The following is a 25,287-nucleotide window of genomic DNA, read 5'->3' as shown; positions in this document are numbered from 1 at the left end:
TCATTTCTTATTTGTATGGTTTATTTGCCTATTAACAAGAGTGTTGCTAGTTGCACAGTAATCTGTATTACAAAAAGAATGTATCCTTCATCTGCAGAAAATCCTGGGATGTGTATCACTGGAACCAGATCATGGCTCTTGTCTTGTTATTGTATTCTGATGTGCACATGTAATGCTCTCATATTGGACAGGTGGTATTCCCTGTGTATATTGGACAGACCCATGAATATTGTACTATATATTGCACATGGACTGGATAATGTGGAGGTCATTATCAACATGGAGCACGTGGTACTAAGTGGTTGGAAGTGACAATCCCATGAAGACTGGGAGGATAGATGTTATGCTATCTTTAACGTGGTATTCTCTTGCTGTTTTCTTTGCTTGTGTGTGTGTGTGTGTGTGTGTGTGTATGCATAGGATCCCCAGCTATGTGACCCAAACATTACACTGGTGCTAATGGCTATATGAATCAATCAAACACAAAAAATTGAGGCAATGAATAGCATGCACAATATCCATTCTCTAGATATATGATGTAGGCAGATGGTCTAGAAAAAACAGCTATGCTTGGCAAAGCTGAGAGAAGTAGAAGAATGTAAAGAGCAGGGATAACACAGATGGATGAGATCAAGGAGATTATAGAATGTAATTGCTGCTGATTGTTACTAGGGATGGAAAGCATTTCTCCATACAAATGAAACTGTTTGGCTCTTATCTAACTAGCAAACTATCATTGCTAATAGAATCACAGAAATTAACAACTCTGTTAATTTTGTACAGATGCTAATATATCTGCATATGTATTGGAAAAGAGTGGACAGCATAAAAAAAATAAAACAAATTAAAAAAATAAGATTCTTTTTTCTCTCTCTCTCTTCCCCCCCTGCACACCAGCAATCTCAATCAAATTCTGAAAATTACATCAAAGTACCTCTGAAAAGCTTGGCTGGCTGACACAGAATATCACCACCTGACCAGGATATAAATAAGCTGCCTTCTCCTTTAGAAAGATCAAAATACTGCAGGCAACGGTATTCCTTGTGACACTCTATTGAAGTGAAAGTTTGAAGAAGCAGGATAGAAAGAATATTGACACTTTTGAATTTTAGTGTTGGAGAAGACTCCTGGGAATAGTATAGACAGCCAAGGAAACAAACAAGGGGATCATTGAACAAATCAACTTAGAGTTCTCACTCAGTGTACAAATGACCAGGCTCCAATTATCCAACTTCAAACACGTGAGAAGACCTGTCTCTATGGAGAAGATTTTTAACGCTGGCAAAGATGGAAGGAAAGGGAAGAAGACAAGCAGTAACAAGGTGGATGGACCCAATTACAGTGGCAATGGAGAAAATCTCTCAGTCTGGTTGCTAAGAGTCAACATTGAGCCACGGTGGCACAGTGGTTAGAATGCAGTATTGCAGGTTAAATCTATCCACAGCCAGGAGTTCGATCCTGATTGGCTCAAGGTTGACTCAGCCTTCCATCCTTCTGAAGTCTGTAAAACGAGGACCCAGATTGTTGGGGGCAATATGCTGACTCTGTAAACCACTTAGAGAGGGCTGTAAAGCAGTGTGAAGTGATATATGTAAGTCTAAGTGCTATTGCTACTGATTTGATAGAACATTATCAACCGATCAATGCTTATTTAGAGATTTACTATAAAGAAAAGAAAATATTGCTTGTATTGAGCAAATAGCAAAAGTACAATGATAAAGTACTCCTTTGGAGGAGCTCTTTACAATGGATGATGCTTCTTCATCTTGGCTCCATCCCTTCATTAAGTAACAATAGTTTACAAAAATGAACACATACATTAGCTGTTTTGTTAATACCAAAAGCAATATTGCCTGAAGAAGATACATTAATCTGGCTACACTGTTTATTCCTACTGCCTGACATTTAAATTATATGAGCAATTTGTTCTTTTTAAACCAAATGTTTTGTCCTTACCTTCTTCACCTGTAGTTAGTTCAAATTTCCTGGAATTATCTGTAGTTTGAACAGATCTCAAAAGTGATGGACAGATAATTTCTCCATTAGGACCGGTTAGAAGGATATTGAGTGAAGTGCTTTTATGGCTTTCTTGAAAATAAGAAGAAAGGGGTTGAGAGAAAGAGGAATAATATTTTATCAACCGAAATAAATTCTCTGAACTAAGAGAAAACCTCACATTTAACCAGTATTAGAAATGGCAATTTTTAAAATTCCAAATATTTCTCTATAACTTACTGTTTCTTCTAAACAGACCCTTACAAGCACAATTGCTAGCAAGGCAGTTAAATGAGTTGCACCCAATTTTACCTTTTTTTGCCATGTTTTTTTGCCACAGTTCACTGCAGATGTTAAATGAATCATGCAGTTATTAAGTGAATCCAGCTTCCCCCGTTGACTTTGTTTGTCTGAAGCTCCCTGGGAAGGTTGCAAATGACGATCACATGACCCCAGCATATCATAAATACATGCCAGTGGACAAGCACCCGAATTTTGATCATGTGACTGTGTGGATCCTGTGATGGACATGTGTGCGAGGACTGGTTATAAGTCATTTTTTTCAGTGCTGTTGTAACTTCAAACGGTCACTACACGAATGATTATAAGTTGAGGACTACCCGTATCTTAGTGATTATATTCATGACTATCTACAGTCTTCATATCTGTAAATTTCTGAGTTTGACATATAATTTAAGAAAACTCAGCTGTTTATAATCTTTAGAAAATGGAACCATTGAAGAAAAACTGAGCAATTCTAATTAATGGCCATTTAAGCTCATGCTATTGTTAACTAAAATTTATCTGACCTATTTGTTTTGTGTTGTCAGTTCCAGTGGACACTTCTCTCTTTCTTTTCTTTCCATCACTCAGAGCAAACTTGTCTGGATTAATCAGGGGTAGATAGAAAGTATCTTGGGAAGCCTTTAGGAGCCCGTCCTTGATAGTTTGCTTCGGCTTGTTTCTATGTTTGGTGTCTAAAACAAGATCATTTGGCAAAAGGACCGACTGCTTATCATAGACATCGGTCTCAGATTTGACTTCTTTAGAACAAGTCCCTGCAAAATAAGAGAACAGATCATAGCAGTTGTTGATCTACAATCAAAATATGAATATAACCAAATTAAAAATAACACATGCGTGTTATGTGGCATACGTGTTGTATGTATAACCACATATAATGCAGTTATCTATATGTCTGCTCAGAAATAAAACCCACTGAAGTCAGGTAAAAATATATATAACTATGGCCTTAATATTTACATTGCAGAAAGTATGGAAACTTTAGAGTTACATAATGCTGACAGTGAAAAATGCAATGCACTTTGTAATAGGTACCACTAGGTTTTAGCTCATTTCTACAATTGTTTGGCATTATTGTAGTAATACATAAGCTAAGCTGAAAGGAGGTCTAAAAGTAAACTTGTAGTAAAATGGCAGACGCCATCCTAAATAACTGTGAAATTGATATTTGTCCTCAAAGAAATGTGCAAATCCCCAAACAAAAGAATAAAACTAGTGTAACAGTACACTATACATATCTCTGAGCTAGCAAGGTTAATTTAGATAAGAGAACTTGGCTTGAAGACTGTGGAGTAAAGCTGGACTTTAGCTGTGTTTGAAAATATGCTGGCCCAAACAGATATGAGTTTACATATATTGTGTGTCTGTAAAATTAAGAGAAAGGGAATGTAATAAATCTGGACAAAAGTAAACTGATATTTTGGAACTGAGTTGATAAGTGCAAGCGGGGAAGTAAAGATTCAGGTTTAACTATGAATGAAGGATTGAAACTGTATATCAGAAGCTATGAACGGGAGATTATACATAGGTTATTGTAGATACGCACTTTCCTATATACCTTTGATGTATGAAAACAGGAATTCATGTGTTGTGGTAGTTCCATTTTATAATCCATTGAATTATGATAATGAAAAAATCTGGGATAATTTTGGAGACTGTACAAGATTCTGAGTAAATGTACAGTAATCTAATGGAAGAAATGGTTACGTCATGAATATCTATGCTCATGAGACCATTTTGATGGCTAAAAGTGAGGGAAATTTTAAAAACTCTCTCGCTAAAGAGCCTGGTCTGCTGCTCAATAGTGAAGAAAAAACAAGCTAGTTAAGATTATGTCAATAGGCAATGCCAATCCAGAAAAACAAGGATATTCTTGGAAAGAGAGATAAAGATGGTCAGATTGTTTTCTTTAAACTGCGTGAAAGAGAGAGCAAGTAGTGATGAAGATCCACAAAATAAAAATAGAGAGACCCACAAGACAAAGCTAGAGAAAGAAGATGTGTTTGGAGCTTGGCAAGTGTTGTGCTGGTGGGAGCAGCACCCTTTGAAGTTTGCTGGCTGCCTTTGATGTGTACATCATGTTTCAACCGAGAAGGGAACAACAGCCACCCAAACCAAGCCTATCCAGAGCAAGGTATTTTAAGCAGCCATCAAGTTTATCAAACCCATCCTGGAAGTTTGGTTTTGCTGACTCCCTAACCCACAATGAGCAAGTCCCCTTCATTCCAAGGGTGTGGCTGTACCTCTTGAATGTTTCGCTTTAGTTGGAGACTCTGACTGAACCAGCAGTGGAAGGATCACAAGTTCCTTTGAAAGCTCACTGGGTTTTATTTTTTCCCTTTGAACGCTGGGTGAGCTTTCAGCTATTTGAGGTAACTTGAAAAATTCTGGCACCTGGAGAAAAACAGAGCTTCAAGGTACTTTTTAATACAGCAAATGCCACCGATCTTTGACAGTTTTTGCACAACAAATTGTTCCAAATGACAGAAAATACATCAAAATTATATGCCTAAAAATGCATACTTGCCCTGCTATGGACAGATTTTATAAAAGGGGGGGGGATATGTATGTCATTTTTTCCCAACTTGATCCCTCTTGATGCTGGGCATTGCTCCATAGTACAACTAGCGTGGCCTGGGGATTAGAGAAATTGAAGTCCAATTCCCTTGGAGGGTACCCAGTGGGGAAGGCTGTGTTAAGCTTTTTGCCATGCTATTTAAGAGAATTTCTGATATATATACAACATGAAAAAAAAAGTATTTGGGAAGCAGTGCAATAAACCATTAAACAGGCTTAATTCCCTTTGATTTTAATGAGACACACAGCCTGTTCACTGGAGTTCCCTCCAATTAAAATTGAATTGCAGCCTCAGGGACACTGAATTACATCATATTATACTCCAGAGTACAGTTTCCCCTTATTGGGATGTACTTTGGGAATGATTAATTATTGGTCGCACTATTGCATTTCAGTCGACTTGTGATACAACAATGTTACAATAGGGGGGATGCAGAATGCTGAAGACTAGATCACTAATCAAATTTATTATATTGGTAGCCTCTCCTCCACTCCTAGACTTATTAATTCATTGGTTTAATATGTTCTTAACTCTAGAACCATTGCCTCCTGATCTTTTTTCATGCAGGAGATTTTGATAGAGGCATACTCAAAATCTCCCATGCAAACCAGTCTTGCCTCAAACCTCTGTCTTCAGCAAAATGGAGCACCTTGTAATCCCCAATTTATTCCATATACATACGTGGAGTTTTTCCAGGATTAATCCTTTTTTAAAGCTAGAAAATTCTAAGTATTTGAACTATTTTTATAATTCTTAGGCAAAGCCATTCAGAGTCATCCTTCACCCCCCAAAACAGTAGGATTTAGCAGATGGGCAAAAGAACTGACCTGCTTCTTCTGCTTCTTTGTGATTTCGTCTTGCTCTTTGCTGCCTCCTGGATTAATCGGGGGGAACACTTCTGTATTTTCAGAGAGTCCTCTTCCTCTGCTAACTGTGCTCTTCAGGTGATTTTGGTTAACTATGAAACAAACAGGAAAACAGAGATCCAAAATTATCTTCCTTCTCTCTAGCCATGGTTAATTCTCATCAAAATCTATGAAGGAAACTGTTATAGCTGAACTGAAGATTGAATCAGTGGTCACTCTGTAAAGGAATTATAGATATATTACATTGGAAATGGAGCCCACATGACAGAATGCTCCTTTATAATTTTACAGGCAAAAATCTATACAATCTTTTCTTTGATATACTCTGCCCCACTTTTGGGGAAATGGGGGTATAAAACTCTCAGGTGGATACTACTTACAAATTATTATGTTCAATACATATTATTATGTTCCAGTTGTGGCTTGACCATTTCAGCAAGGATTAAGCCATTTCTTTGTAAAGTAGCTCTCAGATTACACAAGGCAGCTATGTTGGGCAATGTAATATCTGAAATAGTTTTATATTACTGTAGAATATCCTTTCCAACCAAACATTATGCCAGCTGGCAAAAACCAGTTTCCAATTCTTTGTATTTGTTGCAGTATTTGCTTCTGATATAAAAGAGGCTCTTTACCAGAAAGCAAGTATAATATAGCAGAGTATATCCCCATGATGATATTTATTGGTTTTTGTACTCAATTCAAAAAATTCCAGCAGAGGGAGGTATAATGATTGTGTTTATATACCATGCTAACTCTGTGTTACCTGGCTGCGCTTTACTCAATTAGCTCAATGATCTCAATTCACATAATACTATGAACCTTTATTTGTTTGCTCATTAAATAGTTCTTCTTTCTTCCAGTACATATCTAGGTCTTCTTGATTCTAGTCCAATTTCTGGACGACTACATTATGCAGACTCAATATTTACCAGACAGTAACTACAATGTACGGTAGTTGGCATTTCAGTTTGTGGTTCAATGTGTCATGTACACAAATATACAAATACAACCACCCTGCAACATCATTAATTTCTGCATTTATTCCTACATTCTGGAATACTGAATACCTTTATTTGAATGGCAGAAACACTAGTGGCATTAATGGTTCTCAACTACCCACCACCTTTAAAAAAATATATATAGCTGGTGGCTTTTAATTTGGCTCATAAATTTGCAGCATCTTCTTACCACTATATGTGATCTTTTTTCCCGGAAGAAAACCACCATAGAAATTCACATGGGACTGCTCACACCAAAATTCAGAGGTGGCAATTCCTGTATTTCCCAATAATGGAACATTAACTGATTGGTTTGGCATTTCACAGTTATGTGGCTCCTTCTTGTTCTTTTCACCTTGGTGATATTCTACCCCTCTGTTCTAAAAGAAGATAAACAAGAACACTTGAAAGACTGCATTTAAAAACAAGCTAAGAGAAAAAAAACAACTGTTCTATTCGGAAGAAAACAAAGAGTCCTCTTGCACTAGCAGTTTATAAAATCATCTAACCACCACTATGGGAAGACAAAGCTGCAATGATATACAGTAGCACACAACAATGGCTGGATGCGCTATAAATTGCTAGCCTGTCCAGATGAAAAACATTTCTGTTCTTTCCCTTTGTTCTCACAATGGTCAACCTGATGCCAACAAAAAGCTCACAACACAAAGCATTCTGTTGGTTGTGTTGCTCTGCAACTATTATTGAGAGGAATACTATCTCTAATACTGCTAAGATAATGAAGCAGTCATTAAGTAGCAGTAGCCTCAACTTCCATTAAGCAGCCATTGACACATCCTCCACAGATCTGTCTAATTCCCTTTGAAAACTCTCACGTTGGTGTCTAATATTGTGTAAAGCAAAACTTCCTTTTATCTATCTGACTTCAAATTCATTAAATGAACCTCAGCATTTCTATTTGATGCCAGCAGAGTACAATTCACCAGCTAAATAAAGCTCTCTCTATAGTAACATTCTAATAACTTCTGTATATCCTTCCCTGCAAACTGCTAAATGTAAGCAGCCTGGTAACTTGTAAAGCTATTGCACTGTATATAGTCATTCAGGTGCAAATGTCCACGAGTTCAAGCCCCAGTAAGGATTTGAACCTCACAGTATAACATCTGGCCACCCATATCTGATGATTTCTAATCTAAGTGAAACCTGTAATGTCCTGCCTCCTAGTGGCCAAAAGAGATAAAATGAACTAAAGGGATCCTCATTTGGAGTAGTTTACTTCATTTTCCAAATTACCATTTAAAGTAAAATGCTTGCCTTTATTTCAAAAGAATGCAATATCAGGAGAAAAAGAAAACAAAAGGACAAAGGAAATTTAGGGGTTATACTATTCTCATTACTTCAGTACTAGTTATAGTTTAAAGATTTTTTTTTTATTTATATGGAGAGGTGCACTGACTTACCCATATATTTGAAAGCTTCCTATTCCTGAACATTCCTACTTGGGTAGGTCTCACTTTCATAATTTACTTAAGCATATTATGTCTATGTATGAAACACACACACACACACACACACACACACACAGAGAGAGAGAGAGAGAGAGAGAGAGAGAGAGAGAGAGATATTCCTGTGGGGAATGTCTCAAGATCATTTTGGTATCCCACTATGTGTATGCCGGGGACCTAAGTATGAGGATATACATATTTTATTTTGAATGTCCCTATTTTTTCCCTAGCATGGAGATATTCCTACACACTAAAAAAGGAGACATATGGTGGCCAACATCTTATAAAAACTGAGGAGGAGGGGGAAAGCAAATAAGAGTTTGCTACCAAGCAAGTGCCAATGATAAAAATAACTATAACACAGTAGTAGTAGTAGTAGTAGTAGTAGTAGTAGTAGTAGTAAAATCATTGCAACTCCTCCTATAATACTCTTTGTGATTGCAGTAAATTGTATGTAAAACATAATATAACCTTAAAACAAAGGCAGGAGGGGGAGGCTGCAATTCATCTCCAACTTCCTTATATTCCCTCTCTCCCATCCCACTACATTATCCCACCCTCACTTGTTCTAGGATATACTTCTTTCCAGCCAGCTATTAGACAGAGGACTAAGTAGAGGAGCTTTTTAACTGTTGCCCCTGTTCTTTGAAACAGCAGCCCCCCTTTTTAAAGCCCCACTAAAGTGGGCCTTAGAAAAGCCACAACTATCTCTTTTCCAGCAGGCCTTGGGGACAGGCGGGTCACGAGGCTTTTCTGCTGAGATTTGGTGCTCTACATTTTGAATCTGTTTATTGTCCCTGGCAAGAAAATGTGACTTAACAGTTATTCAAACTTGATGGAAAAAAAAGTTTATTTTATGGAATAGCAGATGTAAGCCACTCAGGCCCAGTGACAAGAGAAACAGCGTATCAGGTCAGCAAATACATACATCATCACATGTGTCCTCTGAAGCATTCAAGCCACCCTTGCATCTCTGCCAGATGATTCAACTCTCTGTTTATTTTATTGATGGGAGCAGGACATCATTAAGCAGCTGGGAGCTGAAGAAACTATTTGATGGGGAAAGAAAGTGTAATACCTCAGAGATCTGCCAGTGTGCCTCATTCTGATTCCAGATGCTTTCTCTGGAATGCTGTGGTTGAAGATGAACACTCAGTTTCCTTACAGAAATTCTTAAAGGGATTCGATCTGCTCCTCTTGAATTATGTTCTGGGTCACCTTTCACCAGGCTGGCTCTATTTTCTGACTTTTTACGCAATGGAGGACCAAGACCTAAGAAGTAGGGAACATCACAGCCCTGAAATAAATGACCAAAGTGGCTGTATTGTGCATCAAGGAACAATTATAATTCAGCCTAATCTTTTCTGTGCTATTCATAAATGCCTCTAAGCATGTTCAGGAGGCCACTCCTAACCAGGATGGGCAGCTTTCACAAATCAGGTTTACCAAAGGACCATCCCATTCATTTGCTTTAGAAAGTTTAAACTTGATGTTTTCCTAAAAACAGCACTGCTCTAGCTATGACAGTCAGAGGTATTCAACTGAATTAGAAAATATTGATGACTTTTCTTTTTTATGTATTATGACGTGACAACACAATATGATATATAATATATATGATATATATTGGAAGATGTTCTCAGTGTATCTTAGTGAAATGAAGGAGAATAATGCAAACATTTATTTTATTTTTTTAGGGAATGCATATACTGCCTCAATCTCATTAGACTCTCAGCAATTTAGAAGTTACATGTATGTTGGTTAGTTAAATGATGCATCAGATCTGATCATCTCTGTCAGTCACTGGTAAATGGTCTATAACTCTTAATAATAAGGCCATCACCCAAGAGTTTAACAATTTGGCAGACTTATTATAGAGAACGGGATACAGTACTCCAGGATCCTGTTCAAAAACTCCTTTGAACTTTGCGGATTGGCAGGGGGGGGGGAGAGGGGATGGTTCCATGTGAGTGGCCTGCAAGTGCGCCCATGAGCACACAGCTCCATTTGCACAAGCAGAGGGCACGTGTGTCACCACTGGTGCAAATGAAGAGCGCTTGCCCATGCTTGCCCGCTGCTCACACAAGTGGGATTGCGTGCACGCACACTCGCTGCTGCTTCTGCACCCCAGTTCTAAATGGCTCACAGCCCAGTAATAGTCTGCAGCCCAGGAACTGCCTTAGAGAGTTAAAGTTAATATTCAGACCTTGAATTGTACTTGGAAACAGACTTGTAGGCAGATGGGGAAAAAGGGGTCATATATCCCCAGATTTTTGTTTTTCTATCTTCTATTTGAAGTTTGAAAACCAATGTCAGTCAGGATGCAGTAATTCCAATTTCATGAATGTAAAAACATGGCTAAACCAGGAGCAGATATAGCAGATACTCCAAACCATTCCTGGCAACAAACCTGGAGGCATCTGCAGAGCGGCAAAGAGCAAGCAAATGATTTTTACATACTTCCATCAGTCATTGTGATGCAAGCATATAATTATGGCTTTTGTGTGATGATATCATGCATGTTGCCCCTTTGATATCATCCTAAATTGTTTTGGATGTCTTTACAAAAATTAAAATCCAATCATAATTACGGTAATTCTGTTAGAAATATAAGTATTTGTACTGTACCTGAATAAGTCTGTTCTTTTAGTTGACTTTGTGAGTACAAGCAAGGAGTGTAGAAAATATGTAGATTATACTTTGGTGGAATAGCTGATAGATCCTGTAATTTCTTCCTGAGAGCAGCTGCATTTTCCTTAAACAACAAGGGGTCACTGATATATCCTGAAAAATATGCAGCATACACCTGCCGTTGGGTAAAATAATTCAACATTGATCTGTCTATTGAGTATTGTCTACAATACATCAACTGGGAATGGAAAGGTATTGAAACGGAGACCCTTTGCTCACAAAGCATAAGTTTTAACGATTTAAACAGAGGATGGGCATAGCAGACGAGGAAAGACCCAAATATTTTCTCTGTACAAATTAATATTGAGCACAATTTCTCATCCAGGAATGTAGCAATTTGGGCCCAATCTACTCTCAAGTGGGGCGCTATTTTCTTCAATTTATTTGAACCAATTCTGTAATAAAGGCCAAGGCTGATCTGAAAATATACTTTCTACCATTTTATTTTCTGTCTCATCAGATTAGGTTAGAAGTACTATCTTAATAATTTGGGCTCGTTTTCTTATAATACTAACCTGCATTCTGAAGCTTTTGTAAAACATTTGGATCCCAGCTCTGGGCGAGTTTGAGGAGGTACCTCTTGGCTGAATAGCCTGGCCTCATCGATCTGTCCATCTCACTGTCTGAATCTCTTAGGAAGTACAGATAGGGCTGCTGAGCAATTCCTTTCTTATCTTGCCACAGCTTTAATATGAAAACAAAATGTCAAAACCTTAAAATGGATGCCTGTACATAAAACTGAGCAACAATAGATTTTATTCAGTTTTTCCCCCAACATTGCCAGTTTGCTGAGTTAGAGAGGAAACAATGTGGTAGTTCAGACAGACAGATAAAGGAAAGAGCCTCATTATGGGTTGGCCTGGGGATGTCTGAGTGTTCTCAAATGCCAAAGCTTTTCATGATTTCAGTTTAATTGCTAATGTTTATTTTGTTGCACCGGTTCTTATTTTTAACCTTCTTACTGGAAAAAAAGCTAGTGTAAGAGTACACCATATATATCTCTGAGCTTGCAAGATTAATCTAGATAAGAGAACTTGGCTTGAAGACTGTGCACCTCCTTGGAGTAAATCTGGACTTTAGCTGTGTTTGAAATATGCTGGCCCAAATAGATATGAATTTACATATATTGTGTGTCTGTAAAATTAAGAGAAAGGGAATGTAATAGATCTGTTTATTTTGTTGCACTAATGCTGTGATGGCGAACCTTTTAGAGACCGAGTGCCCAAACTGCAACCCAAAACCCACTTATGCATCGTCGGGTGCCGGGTGGTGTGGCCCATTGGGTGGGTGTGGCCCATTGGGTGGGCGTGGCCCATTGGGTGGGCATGGCCCATTGGGTGGGCGTGGCTACGGTGGTAACTGCAGACTGGGTGGGACTAAAAAGTTCAATCAATCAATTCCAACTTTGCAAGATCTTTTTTTCCCCACGAGATGAAATTGACTGATTGAACCTTTTTTTTTTTGCACATGGCGGTGGAGGCCTAAAGCGAAAAGGTTTTATAAAACCCAGCTGAAGGCCTAGGACTGGGGTGACGGTGCGCTCTGAGTGCTGCCTCTGGCACCCGTGCCATAGGTTCACCACCACTGCACTAATGTTTATTTTGTTGCACTGGTTCTTATTTTTACTGGAAAAAAAAGTAAGCTGTTCAGAGTTCTTTCAGAACGGAACATCATATCAATCCTACTAAATAAATAGATAATGGAAAACTACAAAGAGCCAAGTGAGTATGAAGGTAGCTATATTGCATATTGTAGAAAGCAGTCTGGCATCAGCACATGCTAAAAAAATAGTTTTGAATTTTCAGTGTATTTTGAACTGGAAAAAAACAACTCTGAATGTTGCCTTTTGGCTAATAGCTGTGAAACTGGTCTTGAAAGGTTTGCAATTTTTAATACAACAAAGCAAGAATAGATACAGATATATACCTACTCTATCTATAAACTACTGCCCAAATATTGATTGTACTATTGCAAAGGTGATGGCTAAGTCACTGTTTGAACCATGTACCATGGTCTCACCCCAATTCTGGAACATAAACATCTTTTAGCTTGCAAGTAGTTGAGGATGGAGATGAATTTTAATGATCACAATATGCATGGAGAGAGTGCACATTTTCACTTTTTCACTTACATGGGCATAGTGTTTTTTTAAGGGACATGCCGGACTTCAAGTATAGTAGAAAAATAATCAGTGGTCAAAGGAGGATAAATAATCCATTTAACCAAAACACCTTATTCTGTACTGCATTCACCAAAATGAAGCATTCTAACTTGTTTATTTTAATCATCCTCATATTTATATAGTTGTTTAATTTTAAGGGTAATCTAGTTTTGGTACTGCAGCACTATGTGATGCTTGCAGAAATAGTTAAGCAATTATAACACACAGGAAGATACGCAAAATACTTTAGTCTTTCAAATTTATTTAATTTGAAATGAAATCTGCGCCATTATAAAACCAAGAAGAACAATTTAATGTTCCATCCAAAAAAATGCTCTTTTGCTCTCTCTCTTGAGAGAAGAGACTCCCTTAGAAATACCCTCTACTAAGATGGGCAGCCAATAAATTTAATAAATAAATAATAAATAAGTAAGTCAGGCTTCCAGGTCCATTTGGGGATTTTGTAAATTTGCCTGTAGGGGTCTCTGCACGCATATCTCACTGTCCTAATTGTCCAGCAGCAGTTGAATAAATTTCTGCTGGATTTCCAGAGAAATGTACAAATGTATGTAACAGGCAACCCCCACCTTTTGTTTTCTGTAGTGTGACTGCCTTGCAAAGCTGAGTAATCAGGTGTATTTGTGAAAGTGAATGACTGCTTTCCTTGGAGGATTGGCAGGGAATCCTCATAATGGTAAAGAGGAAATGCGAGTTGTGATAGTGGGAAACAGCCTCCCATATCTGGGACGTAAATATTCAGAAGAACACAAGATGGCAATAAAGAGTTAGAACTTTATTTTGCTCTCCTCTGCCTCTGGAGGGTATGTGGACTTTTTCAGCCCTGCTATAGTAGACTTATAGGGGAACTATTTACATTGCCTAAAGTAGCATTTATAGACAATCTTCTTTAATTTTTGAAGCAATGCTGAGAGAAGGAGAAAATATTTTTTATGACTCACAAGCATTTTATTTATTTATCAAATTTCTACACCACCCATCTCTAGTGACTAAAGTGAGTCAGCTGCTGGGTAAAATGACCTTCCTACTGATAGGCCCTCCTAATCTTTTCTTTTCTTAGGAAGTGCTTATTTCATAGGGCATTAATGAGCTTCTCCCTGCAACTTCTTAATTTATTTTTTTTTCAACTCCTGAAAGGAGCACCAGGTTTCCTTTCTGGCAGTCAACACTTCATTTCCACCCCACCCCCAATGTGCCATTTGTTGTCAGTCTGAGACAACAGAGGAGAAAGAAAATGACAGGCAATTAGAAGAGCATGGGGTTCCCTCCTACGCTTACCTATGTTGGGTTGGCACAAGACCTGGGCCAATGATGGGGCACTAACCACCAGCAATGGGCTACCATGAAGTTCATTTCCCTAACAATGGGCCTTGCGAGAACACGGGAATTCTGCTATTACTTAGAGGTACCACATACTGACATTGAGTCAAGTCTCAGACACTTAAGAATACATGGGAACAGAGGTTACATTATTGACTGTGATCATATTATATGTACTTGTGAACAAGGATCCCTCCTAACAGATAGATGTACTATGAAAAGAGATTTTTGAGTACTTTCAACTTTTCTCTGACTCTGTGGAACTCTAGAAAACATCCTGTTTCTGATCAGATGAAGTTAGAGGAAGAGACTCACAGAATGGATTGTGCTTAGTGATAACTGGGAGATGTTTGGTTCACCATCCTTTTTTCTTTCTTTATTGAGTAGAAATTGTCTTCTACAATAATTTGAATACTTAATTTTATTGTCACGTTGCTGTTAAATCTTTCCAGAACTGAAACAATTTCATTGAATCAGAAGCTGAAACAAAACAAGGTTTTCTTTAGTTTCCATTTTGTTTAAAAATCTCAAGGTACTGAGATTGGGTTACCTCATGAAATATGCTTCCTGATTCAAAGTCCCTTCTCCCAAGTTGAGGTGGGAAGGCAGCCTTTCTCTTCTCTAGTCCCCTTATCCTCCCTTTCATATGAATCAAGATTTGAAAAGCAGAGAGTTGACAAAACCTAAATAGCTCTTGGTTTCTAACTAAGCTGAATGCTACTTTGTCTCCTACTTCTAGCATGTACTGGGGCTTTGTTAAGAAAATGACTCAAGTGGATTGAGTCAAAGCAGACATGCGTAGACCTGTTTGTTTTCTTTGGTATCAGCCAATTATTTTCAGTTCTCAGGTTTCAGTTTATACACTTGCGCTCCAGGCTATTTGTATAGGCATTTCAATTCCAGTACTTTATAGTTTCAGCAGCAAATCTTCAATAAGGCCAGTAAGTATCGGTTTAATGTGGAAGGAGCTTAGCACTACTACTAGTTTATTTCAAACTTTGTCTCATTGTCATTCATGTTCATAGTGGCTAAACATTTAAAATAAAATGTAACAATAAAAAAGGAATTTAAATATTTCAAATTGTGCCATTTAAAATACTTGGTCAAAGAGAATGTTTTCAACTGAAACTAATGCAAGATGATGGCTGTGACCAGATGATTGTAGCCCTGCTCCTTTTTTGGTGCATGAATGCACATAAAAAGAAGTGAAGTTTTCCTTGTTCGGTTGTGGCTGCCATCTTGAATTCTTTGACTTTACCTTCAGGCACTCCTGGTTTTAGCTCCTTTTCCTGAAAATGGAAAGAGACCTAAACGCAATTCCCAGTGGATGTCACTTATAGGAATGACACAGGATGGCAGCCTATGGAGAGTGCTTATTATGGATGTTGCCTTTGGGGATGAGGCTTTTAACACTAAATCTCACTGATTTATGGAGCTGAACACATTTACCTGATATATGTAATATTCCCATGTTTTCCTAACATCTGCTTCCTCGTTTTTTTTAATGGAAAAATTGTTAAGGAGAAAAGGCCAGAATAATTGGGTAGTGCTACTTCAGCTCTCCATTTGGAATTAGCATCTGTTTACTGCTGCCTCCATAGGCGACTTAGCCTAGTCTGCCTCCCACTCCCAAATTCCTTGCAATCCTCTAAAGATAACCTTTGAGTCAGTCTTTCTGAAGTAGATTTCAGGCAGCAACTCATTATTTAAGACAGATCTCTGCTATATCCAGTCCAAGATTTCCCCCCCCCCTCCCTGACTGAGGTAGATCAGTAGCTGACAGGTTGCTTTACATCGGTTACAACTTTTAGCATAAGCTATAAATAGGCCTTTGGGGGAGGGAATGCTTTAGGGTGATTTTTTTTATATAAAAAATCTAGTTATAATACAGCATCAAACCAAACTCTCCATACCTTACAGTATATACTACAAATGGGAAGGTAAATTACATATTTTATAAATTAACCAATAAAACAAAATTGTTTTCCATGTCTGTAATTAATTTAGAGAAGTAGTAATTTTCTACACCCTACATCCACATCTTGGAAGACTCAAGAATAACTTGAAAGGGAAGGTCTACAAAGGCAGCCTCCTAAGACTATTTCCTGGTAAGAATGCAACCCTGTGCCTGATTTCAGTCTATGCTCTATCTTAATTTTCCGCCTCCTCTTATGGCAGCATGCATTGAAAGCGCCTGGAGTGCCCCTGCTGGACTCTAATTGTTGGTGGCAATCGGCACAGGATTTCATCTGTTTCATCACAGCAGTCCTCTTTTTCTGCTCCTTTAATCTTTGACGGATGCAATGCTTGGATACACTGATGGGGCTCATACCACAGGCAGTGATTTTAGAGGCGTCTTTTGTCCACAGTCGAGGCATGGTGTCTGCACTGGGTTGGACAGTATTTCTGAATGGATCTCTTCCCAGAGTATTCAACAGAGAACTGACTGGAAGGGAAATGTATTCAGATATGCCAAATGCTTCTGGCAACCGCTAACTGAAGCATCTGGGGGCATTCCTGAACTGTTTGAGATCTCATATAAAGGAGCTGTTGGAGGGCATTTGTTTCAAACTCCCAAATGTATAAACAGCAGCCTGAGCTGGATTGTCTTCTCACGGAAACCCGAGACTCATAATTCTAAGCAGAAGAACAAGGGGTTTCACAAAGTACTTTCCCAAAAGATACTCCTCAAAACATTCGTGGGGAAGTAAGCCATGAAGCAATAGATAGGTTTATACAGCTTCCTCTTTCCAATGAAAGTGATTCTTGCTTAATGAGATGTGAAATTGACATTTGCTGCTCCTGTTGCTATTATTAGTGTTAATTTGATATACATAACATTTTTCTGTCCAAAGCTACCATTACTAATGTAAAATTTGATAAAAGAAGTAAATATCATCATAAATTACATTTTTTCTCTTAAGCGGGGAGCTGAGCTTCTTCACAAGAAATGCATTCCCTAATAGCTCTCCCAGGTGCCTAACTAAGGGGCTTCTCTAAGAGAGCTTCTCCTGACGACTTTAATGTTTCATATTGAGACATTAGACATTAAGTAACCTATTGAGGTGGTCAATCCCCCGAAAGACAGGCAACAAGCCTTGAAAAGTTCAAACCGCCCCCTTAAACTATACTAAAAAGCAACTGGCACCCTTGGGCATAATAGAATTCCAGTATTGTGCAGTGGTAGCAAATGGGATGTTCACTTTGCAACAGTTAAAATCTCCAGACATCTCCAGTATGGCCCAATAATACTGTAACATTCAGTCTGGTCTATTATTACACTATGTGTTGTCAGCTAAGGGTCAGTTGCAGCTGGAACATTGGACAGAATTGTTTGTATGTACTCTTTCTACCTCTGCCATCCTGACTACAAAGATTGCAAGAGGTTTTGAATTAAGCAAATATTTTATTATAGTCCAAGAAAAAATCGGGGTAGGTTTGGACCAGCTGCAAGTTCCATATCTTCTAGTTTTTCTTTGATGACCTTTGGCTTTCTCAAATCACAAGATGTCCTACACTAAAAAAAAAGATGGGGAGGGAGTCAAAAAAGCACTCCCAAATCCTGAACCTGCTGCTTCAGGTCAACTGCACAGAAAGGCTGAACCTTAAATGCGGAGACAACAGTTTTCTACTGACCATAATACCTTAATCTTAACCGGGTTTAATTTCAACCTGCTCACTCTCATCATGTGAAACTCCATACCTTACTTCGCACTAGTCAATAGAATTTATTACTTGCTTGGAATTAGCTGGCAAATCATGGTAAAGTCATAGCCATGGATTGCAAGTTGCTGTTTGACATTGATGGACGTTCTATTTGACCTGTCGAATGACCTCCCTTCCATTGTTCTTTAGACTCCAGTGATGAGGTGGTTTAGGTATCTTTTAAATATTCTTCTTCCCTGTCTTTACCTTTCCCTAGTATTTGGGATTTCATGAATATCTGTCCATCTGTCCAATTTCTCTATCATGTCAGTCCACAAGGACTGTACATAATTTAGTGATATTAAAATAGCAGTGAAATAAAATTATGCAGTAAAGCTTCAATAGCAAAAATATATATATTAATGTCCAATAAGAGAATACTGTGTGCAGAGCTCTGTATAGATGACTAGGATTCCACAATCAGTTCCCAAAGATCTTCTGGAAAAGCTAAGTGTTAAAATTTCTGGAAAGCCTTGAACATGTGGCCCATTTGTTTTAAGAGCAAACTGTTCCAGAGATAGGCATCTCTGATTTTCATTCTGTTTTTCTCTTCTGCATTTTTAATGACTGTAAACTGCTTTGGGATTTTTAAAATGACAAGTGGTATAGAAATATTTTTAAATAAATGGTATCAGCCTAACTAAACATGTGTACATCTGAAATATATGAACAATACCTGTTTGCTTCCATATACTAAGATAGCCCGGGCCAAATCTTGGAGTGTGTGAAGATCTACACATAATGTCTGGCTTTTGTGCTGACGTCCTTGCTGCAACTTCCATTTCCATGGTTTGGCTACATCTTCCGAATAGAGAAAGAGTGTGCCTCTTCTTGTGCAATACGTTTTTGGGAGGTACAGCCCCCAGTACTCCTTCATGATCTGCCTGTGATCCAGTAGTCTGTTGACACTGCAAAGGCCTTCAGAAGACATGCGGTTCAGGTCATCCTAATTTGAATAAAAGGAGGAGGAGCAGATGCAATAACAGAATGGATTTTAGAAACAAAAATTCAGTACAATTTTCTGCAGGATCCAATCTGGGTCGGTCACCGGGACCAGAGGTTTTTTCTTCCGAGCTTTTGGACTTGTGCTGGAGCCCATCCTCAGGGAACTTCTCTCTAGCAGGGTGTGTGCTGTTCTGTGTGTGGTATTTATATGGTGCCTATTGTATGTGTATTGATGGCTGGCTTTTAAGTCCTTGGCTGCCCAGCCCTTGCCCTCTAACTACTTGAAGTATTCAACTTATGTGGCTGGCAAGGGAAGAGGGATGTGGCAAACTCCTGGACAGGGAAGCTGGGCCAAGTGATCCATGCATTGAAAACTGTTGTGTGGCAGTTTCATGAGGATTCTGACCACCCACCCTCCCATAGTTTGCTACTGACTGGACAGGTACTTTGTCAGAAATGGTATAGCATCTCCTGCTTGAGCAGGGGGGTTGGACTAGATGACCTACAAGGTACCTTCCAGCTCTGTTATTCTGTAAACTTTGCAGCTATTAAGATTGTTGAACGAGCAGGCACAAAAACAACCATGGAAGTGATTGAAGCCTGGGAAACAGGCCCCTTGTCAGTCAAACAGGAGTGCTGATTTACCACCAACATACCACACTGCCAATCAGCATCTAAAAAGCCACATACAAATACCACCATATAAATACCACACACAAAACAGCACACACTCTGATTGAGAGAAGTTCCATGAGAATGGGGGCTCTAGCACTAGTCCAAAAGCTCAGAAGACTAAACCTCTGGTCCCAGTGACCGACCCGGATTGGATCCTGTAACATTATCCTGGGACCCATCTATTCACCTTCATTCATAATACAATTTTCTATTTGCACATATTGTACAGGGCAGTCCTATTGTTGACAGCCAGTTTGGTACATAAGGCTACAAACTGGGGGAGTATGAGTTCCAGCCCTTCGTTAGGACAAAGCAGTCAACTTGGGTCAGTCAACTTCTCTCAGCCCTAGGAAGGAGGCAATGGCAAATCATTGCTGAAATCTAGCCAAGAAAACTGCAGGGATTTGCCCTGACAGTGATCCGGAGTCCTCAAAGGCATGTGTATGAGTGGGTGGGTGTATATGCGTGCACACCCACACACGCATACACAGAGAATTGTTAACAACTGCCATTTGAAGAGGATGTATCAATCACATTAATAAAATGTGAGGTGGCACAGCAGACGTTTTCATGAATTTTCCAGTTATGCCACCAGCATATTTGACAAAACTTCTTTCTGTTCTTATTTTGAAACATTTCATTTTATATGAATCTCCTCCCTCCTCCCAAATGAGCAGAGTAGATAGACAAGGGGGTGGGGGGCACGGGGAACTCTTCAGTTAAAGCAATGTGATAAAAAGAGTAGACAATCAAGCGTATTCCCAGAAGCAGAGATTGGCTACCTAATATCCTCCAGAAGTTTTTGCTTCTAGCTAGGGTGAAAGATTGCCATAAACCAAACATCTGGATGATATCAAACCACCAATCCCTGCTTTAGTTTCAGATTATTCACTACAGAAATAATCTAATCAGATGGGTAATGAAGGGATATGAAGCTTACATACGTACTATATTGGAATGGTTACCATCTAGTGAAGCTTTGAAATATTTTTCTGGATTTTGGAAGGAATATTGAGTTTGGAGAGTATAGGAGGTTTTTAATTTGGATTTTAAGGTTTTTTTTTATGTTTTAGTATTGCTTGTGAGCCATCTAGGGTTACATTGCACCTGGATACATCCAATTTTATTATAACCACTGAATTGCATAGTGGGAAGGGTCTAATTCAAGTGGGTGCAATACACACCAAGCCTTGAAATAGGATCTTGGAAGCTATTCCCCACAAAGTAATAAGTGGGTTCAAATCAGAAACTGAATTTTATTCCATTGTATTTAAATAAAGATTGCTCTCTGGTCCAGTATTGTATCATTTTCATTTCTGATCACTTTAAAATTTACAATTTGGGAAGAGTCCCTGGAATTCTCTGGAATTTTTATTTATTTACTATTTAAATAATAAAAAAGCTGAAGAGAGTTCTGGTGTCTCAGTTTGAGCACCTCTGGATCACTGATGCAGAACTCCAGCAGCTTCTCAAGAGCACTGCATGGGTTGCACGCATCAAACCAATGAGAAAAGGGGGGTCATCATGTGATACTTGGGTGGCCCAGAAGCTGCTGGCAGCTAGCAAAGGCCATTCCTGCAATTCCCACATGATGACAGAGTCATAAGATTACAACATTAGAAAGAGGGATTACATTTCAGCATCCACAAAGGGATCATCATAGCTTCCAGTAGTAATTTATCCAGACTTAGCTGTGGCTCATGACTTCCGCTGTGGACTATGGAGGAAGTCCTGAGGCATAACATTATGAGGCATTGCTATTCAAGTGGCGGCTTCTGAAGACCTTTCCAAATAATGTATCTGTTAGAAACATGCCTTTGGTATATCATCTGATTGATGTTTTGACCCCGCGTGCAAGATGCGATACTTTCTCACTGCCTAAAAGTGGGACTGTGGAAAGCTATTGGGAGAGGCACTGCAAAAGAGTTCCTGAAGAATTATATCTTCTTGAAAACTTGGTGCAGCTGCTTCAAGGGTCCCCCCACTTTTTCTGTGTTTGTGTGTGCACGTATACATGGCCTTCTGCTATAATTGTAGCCAAAGCAAAGCAGTCGTGCTGAACCTTTGGAAGGAAGCATTGCTTTGAGGATTCGAGCAATGGATTTGGAGAGGTGTGCTTCATGATATTCTCCGCCCAATGGTTTTTTACAGCCATAGTAAATATGAGTCTACTCCTAAAGATATACACTGTTATTGTAAGCATGGTGTAAAAATGCAGATCTGAACCACAGCTTTTCAGTCTTGACTTCTTTAATGGAGAATCAAAGAAAGCCTTCTAACATATTCAGCAGAATTCTTAACTTTTCTTCTGTCTGGAAGGAACAGAAATGGATTGGATAAATTCCTTCTAGAACCTACTTAATTTGCTCAGAGTCGTTGGATTAATTGTAATCTACACTCCTCCTTCGCAGACTTTCTTAGTTCCTGGTCCTGTTTTGATCCTCGCTGTGATGTAATAGGTTCTTTCATTTCCCATCTGATCCTGCCTGCATGAACCGGCTCCTGGATATTGTTTATGGCCCAGCGTGACACCATCTCTACACATCACTGATCTCTGGAATGGGGGCTTGTACTGTGTCAACTCTCCAGGATATCAGAGATATGCATGGACAATGACGCTTAGGAGGTTTACAGATTTACTTCAGCCACTTGTTCAGTAGATTTATACTGGGCTTCCTCCACTTCCTACATGAATGATTGTCTGAGTAAAAGAGTTGTGCAATCAAGGGCTTTGAAAGTCAGAAGACAATAAGCCAGGGCATTAATAAAGATGCAAGATTTCACCCAAGCTGTGGTCCATGGGATAGGCTTGATTCTAAAGTTTCCTTCTACTTTTTTCTTTAAAAAAAAAAGAATTTGAAAAATGAAACACATAACAATAAAGTTATTTTACCACCATAAGAACATGAAAGAAAAACAATAAATAAAACTGCTTACTTAGAGGTAGCTTGATCTATTATAGCATTTGCCATTAAGGAAAATAAGTAGAAAATGAAACTATCAACATTGTAATAAGCAAAGGAAAGGCTTATTATATGGACTTAGAACAAACTTAAATTGCTCAGAAATGTAATATTCATAGCACCTAATTAAGAAAAATATTATTAGCTAAACTGTGCAACTTCTCTGTTTCAATCGTGTATCATAATATATAGGAAAACTGCAAAATAGCCACACTTTTCTGAGAATAAGGCCCACTAGATATAATGAGATTTGTTTTTAAATAAATATCCATTGGATTTGGCAGACAATTATTTGTTTCCATCATCGTAGATACTATAACTTCAAAATAACACTGGGACCAATTAAATGTATTTTTATTATTAGCTGAATGATTGAAAGATGGGTAATATATAATTCTAAGTATGTATTTTGATTATTAGTCATTATTTCTCTTCCAGAGTTCTTCAGTGTTGCTGAACAACACTATAATTAAGTAAAACAGAATAAAATTTGGAAAATGATATATAAACATTATATAATACTATTGAATGTCATATTTAACTATTTAACTATCTACAGGATCAAAATCATCCTATGTTGTCTGCTTACAAAAGTTCTTTTAGGTATATTGTTACTTGAAAGCTTCCTGTTAACAAATTCTGCCCATTTATTCATTTCCTGATCAAAAGAGCTGATCTTTTTACATTATTTCTCTTTACCCAGGTTTACCAAATAGATATTTCATTAAAATAAAGAGAAAAGGGAAGAATATGGGCAGAGATCTGATACTTCCAAAAAACAAGCATAACAAAAATAAAACAGGGAATTTTGAAATATAAAGAATGGTTATCTACAAATACATTGCTTTTCATATTACTTTTGCACTTTGCATTTTTAGGCCAAAATATTTTCATAGATAAGACCTGACAAAACTGGGGATGATAACATCAACAACAAAATAAAAAAAAATCTAGGATGCAATTATTTCATATTGGCTCTGTACGGATTTCCCTTCTAGAGCCAAATAGGCTAGTAAGAAAACAGAACATTCTAAAAATCTATTTTCTGCAGAACTGCTAAAGCATTGCAACTCTTTTGATTCTTTAGCAAGGTCTTTGATCCTATTGTAAACCCCCCCCCCCAATATTCATTTATTTTATTGAATGTGGAAGACTGGGCAATAGTGAGGAAACTACCTAACTTAATAGGAGTAGAATACAAAATAACTAAGTTGGAAGGGACTTTGGAGGTCTTCTAGTCCAATCCCTCTACCATTCTGGACAAATGGCTTTCTAATTTCTTCTTAAACATTTCTAGGGCTGGAGCACTCACAGCTTCTGGAGGCAAGCTGTTTTACTGATTGTTTTCTGACAAGAAATTTCTTCTTAATTCTAGGTTAGATCTCTCTTTGGCAAACTTCTATACGTTACACTCAGATATTATTACAGTTGTTACTACAATGAGCTAAATTATTATATTAGCTATCATCTTATCATCTCATTGATCTACCAAATCTTCAGAATCAACGTGGTCTCTCCATAGTTCTGATACAACACCATACTTTGCACTGTTGCCCCAATTGGTGCAAAAGAGGCATCTTAAAACCCTTAATTGCCAAGAAAACAAAACTCTCTAGCCAAGACTTAAACTGAGCACCACCAAAGTCCCTCATTCTGGAATCACTGCAGTTCTGGCATGCAGAAGCTACTGTTAGTTTTAAAACAGAAGAGGATAATTTCACAAGATCCCCAGTGCTGAAATACTATCCAGGCAAAAGAAAAAGGCATCCCATCTCTTTGTCAAAACAAAACCAAGAAAACATAGTCTTTCTTTCATTTTGGAATTATTTTCAAAAGTCAAGAATGTTATTCTTGTTTAATATTTATCCTAAGACTCTGCACAAGATGATCAGAGACTCAACACACTCACTGTTATATGGGGAAGCATAAGCTGATTCGTATTAGCAACTCATTTTTTGTATTAAAAGCTCAACTCACCTGGGGATCAAAATGCACTTCCAGCTTCTCCTGTTTCTTTTTGATCACCTGCCCAGTGCCACGACTTAAGAGAGACAGACTGGACATTTTTAAGATGAATGCAGTGCCGCTTCAGGAGTCTTCCTGTAGCTTCTAAAAGCAGAGTTATATTTCATTATAGAACATTCTCATCTTACTTAACAATGTTATTAAGTATAGCTCAATTTCATAACAGCAACATTAATCCATAAAGTAGTTTTGTATTAAACTAGAACTAGAAAAGTAGAGCAGCCTATTGGAAAGCGTAATCTGATATTATTATCTCCCCTTGAGGTTACTTTTCTAGTATTCTTCCTGGGTTTTTTAATTATTATTATTATTCTGTTCTGGTTGGTCCCAGGATTCATGAAAAGACTGCCATCCTTTTCATTGTGCTCTGAGGTTGTTTTCATGTTGCCATGGCAGCAAAGGAAATTGTTTAAACTACAGCGGAGGGAATGTTGGGAAGAAAGAAAGAAAATGAAAGATTTTTGAAAGGATCAGGATCAAATTTCAAGATTATGTTGCCCTGCAAATTCCTCCCTCCAATCAAAAAGTAACATTATCCTCCAACTCTTACAACTCCATTGCCTCTCCTCTTCTTC

At 38.2% G+C, this 25,287-nt stretch overlaps 1 protein-coding gene across 1 annotated transcript; it reads right to left on the bottom strand.

Moving 5' to 3' along the window:
- KIAA2012 (KIAA2012 ortholog) lies at window positions 1-25,075 on the bottom strand. Its single transcript, XM_015819609.1, has 11 exons — window positions 24,665-25,075; window positions 18,781-19,050; window positions 11,416-11,584; window positions 10,838-10,993; window positions 9,288-9,481; window positions 6,934-7,123; window positions 5,704-5,834; window positions 4,542-4,692; window positions 2,805-3,053; window positions 1,957-2,088; window positions 1-62 (listed from the first exon to the last, which is right to left on the bottom strand). The coding sequence occupies exons 1-11, from the start codon at window positions 24,749-24,751 to the stop codon at window positions 1-3; spliced, it is 1,791 nt and encodes a 596-aa protein (XP_015675095.1). The 5' UTR covers window positions 24,752-25,075.
- Window positions 25,076-25,287: the final 212 nt, after the last annotated feature.

The sequence above is a fragment of the Protobothrops mucrosquamatus genome, unplaced genomic scaffold, assembly GCF_001527695.2.
Source record: "Protobothrops mucrosquamatus isolate PMUCROS unplaced genomic scaffold, P.Mucros_1.0 scaffold958, whole genome shotgun sequence".
Taxonomy (NCBI): Eukaryota; Metazoa; Chordata; class Lepidosauria; order Squamata; family Viperidae; genus Protobothrops; species Protobothrops mucrosquamatus.
The sequence above is the reverse complement of the archived record's forward strand: the minus strand, read 5'-3'. Positions and strand labels throughout refer to the sequence as shown.

Coding starts and splice junctions, on each gene's coding strand:
- KIAA2012 (XM_015819609.1), bottom strand. CDS start 24,751: ATGTCCAGTCTGTCTCTCTTAAGTCGTGGCACTGGGCAGGTGATCAAA. Junction 11,585..18,780: donor TAGTATATGGAAGCAAACAG/GTATTGTTCATA, acceptor TTCATATTAAAG/CTGTGGCAAGATAAGAAAGG. Junction 10,994..11,415: donor ACAAAAGCTTCAGAATGCAG/GTTAGTATTATA, acceptor CATATTTTTCAG/GATATATCAGTGACCCCTTG.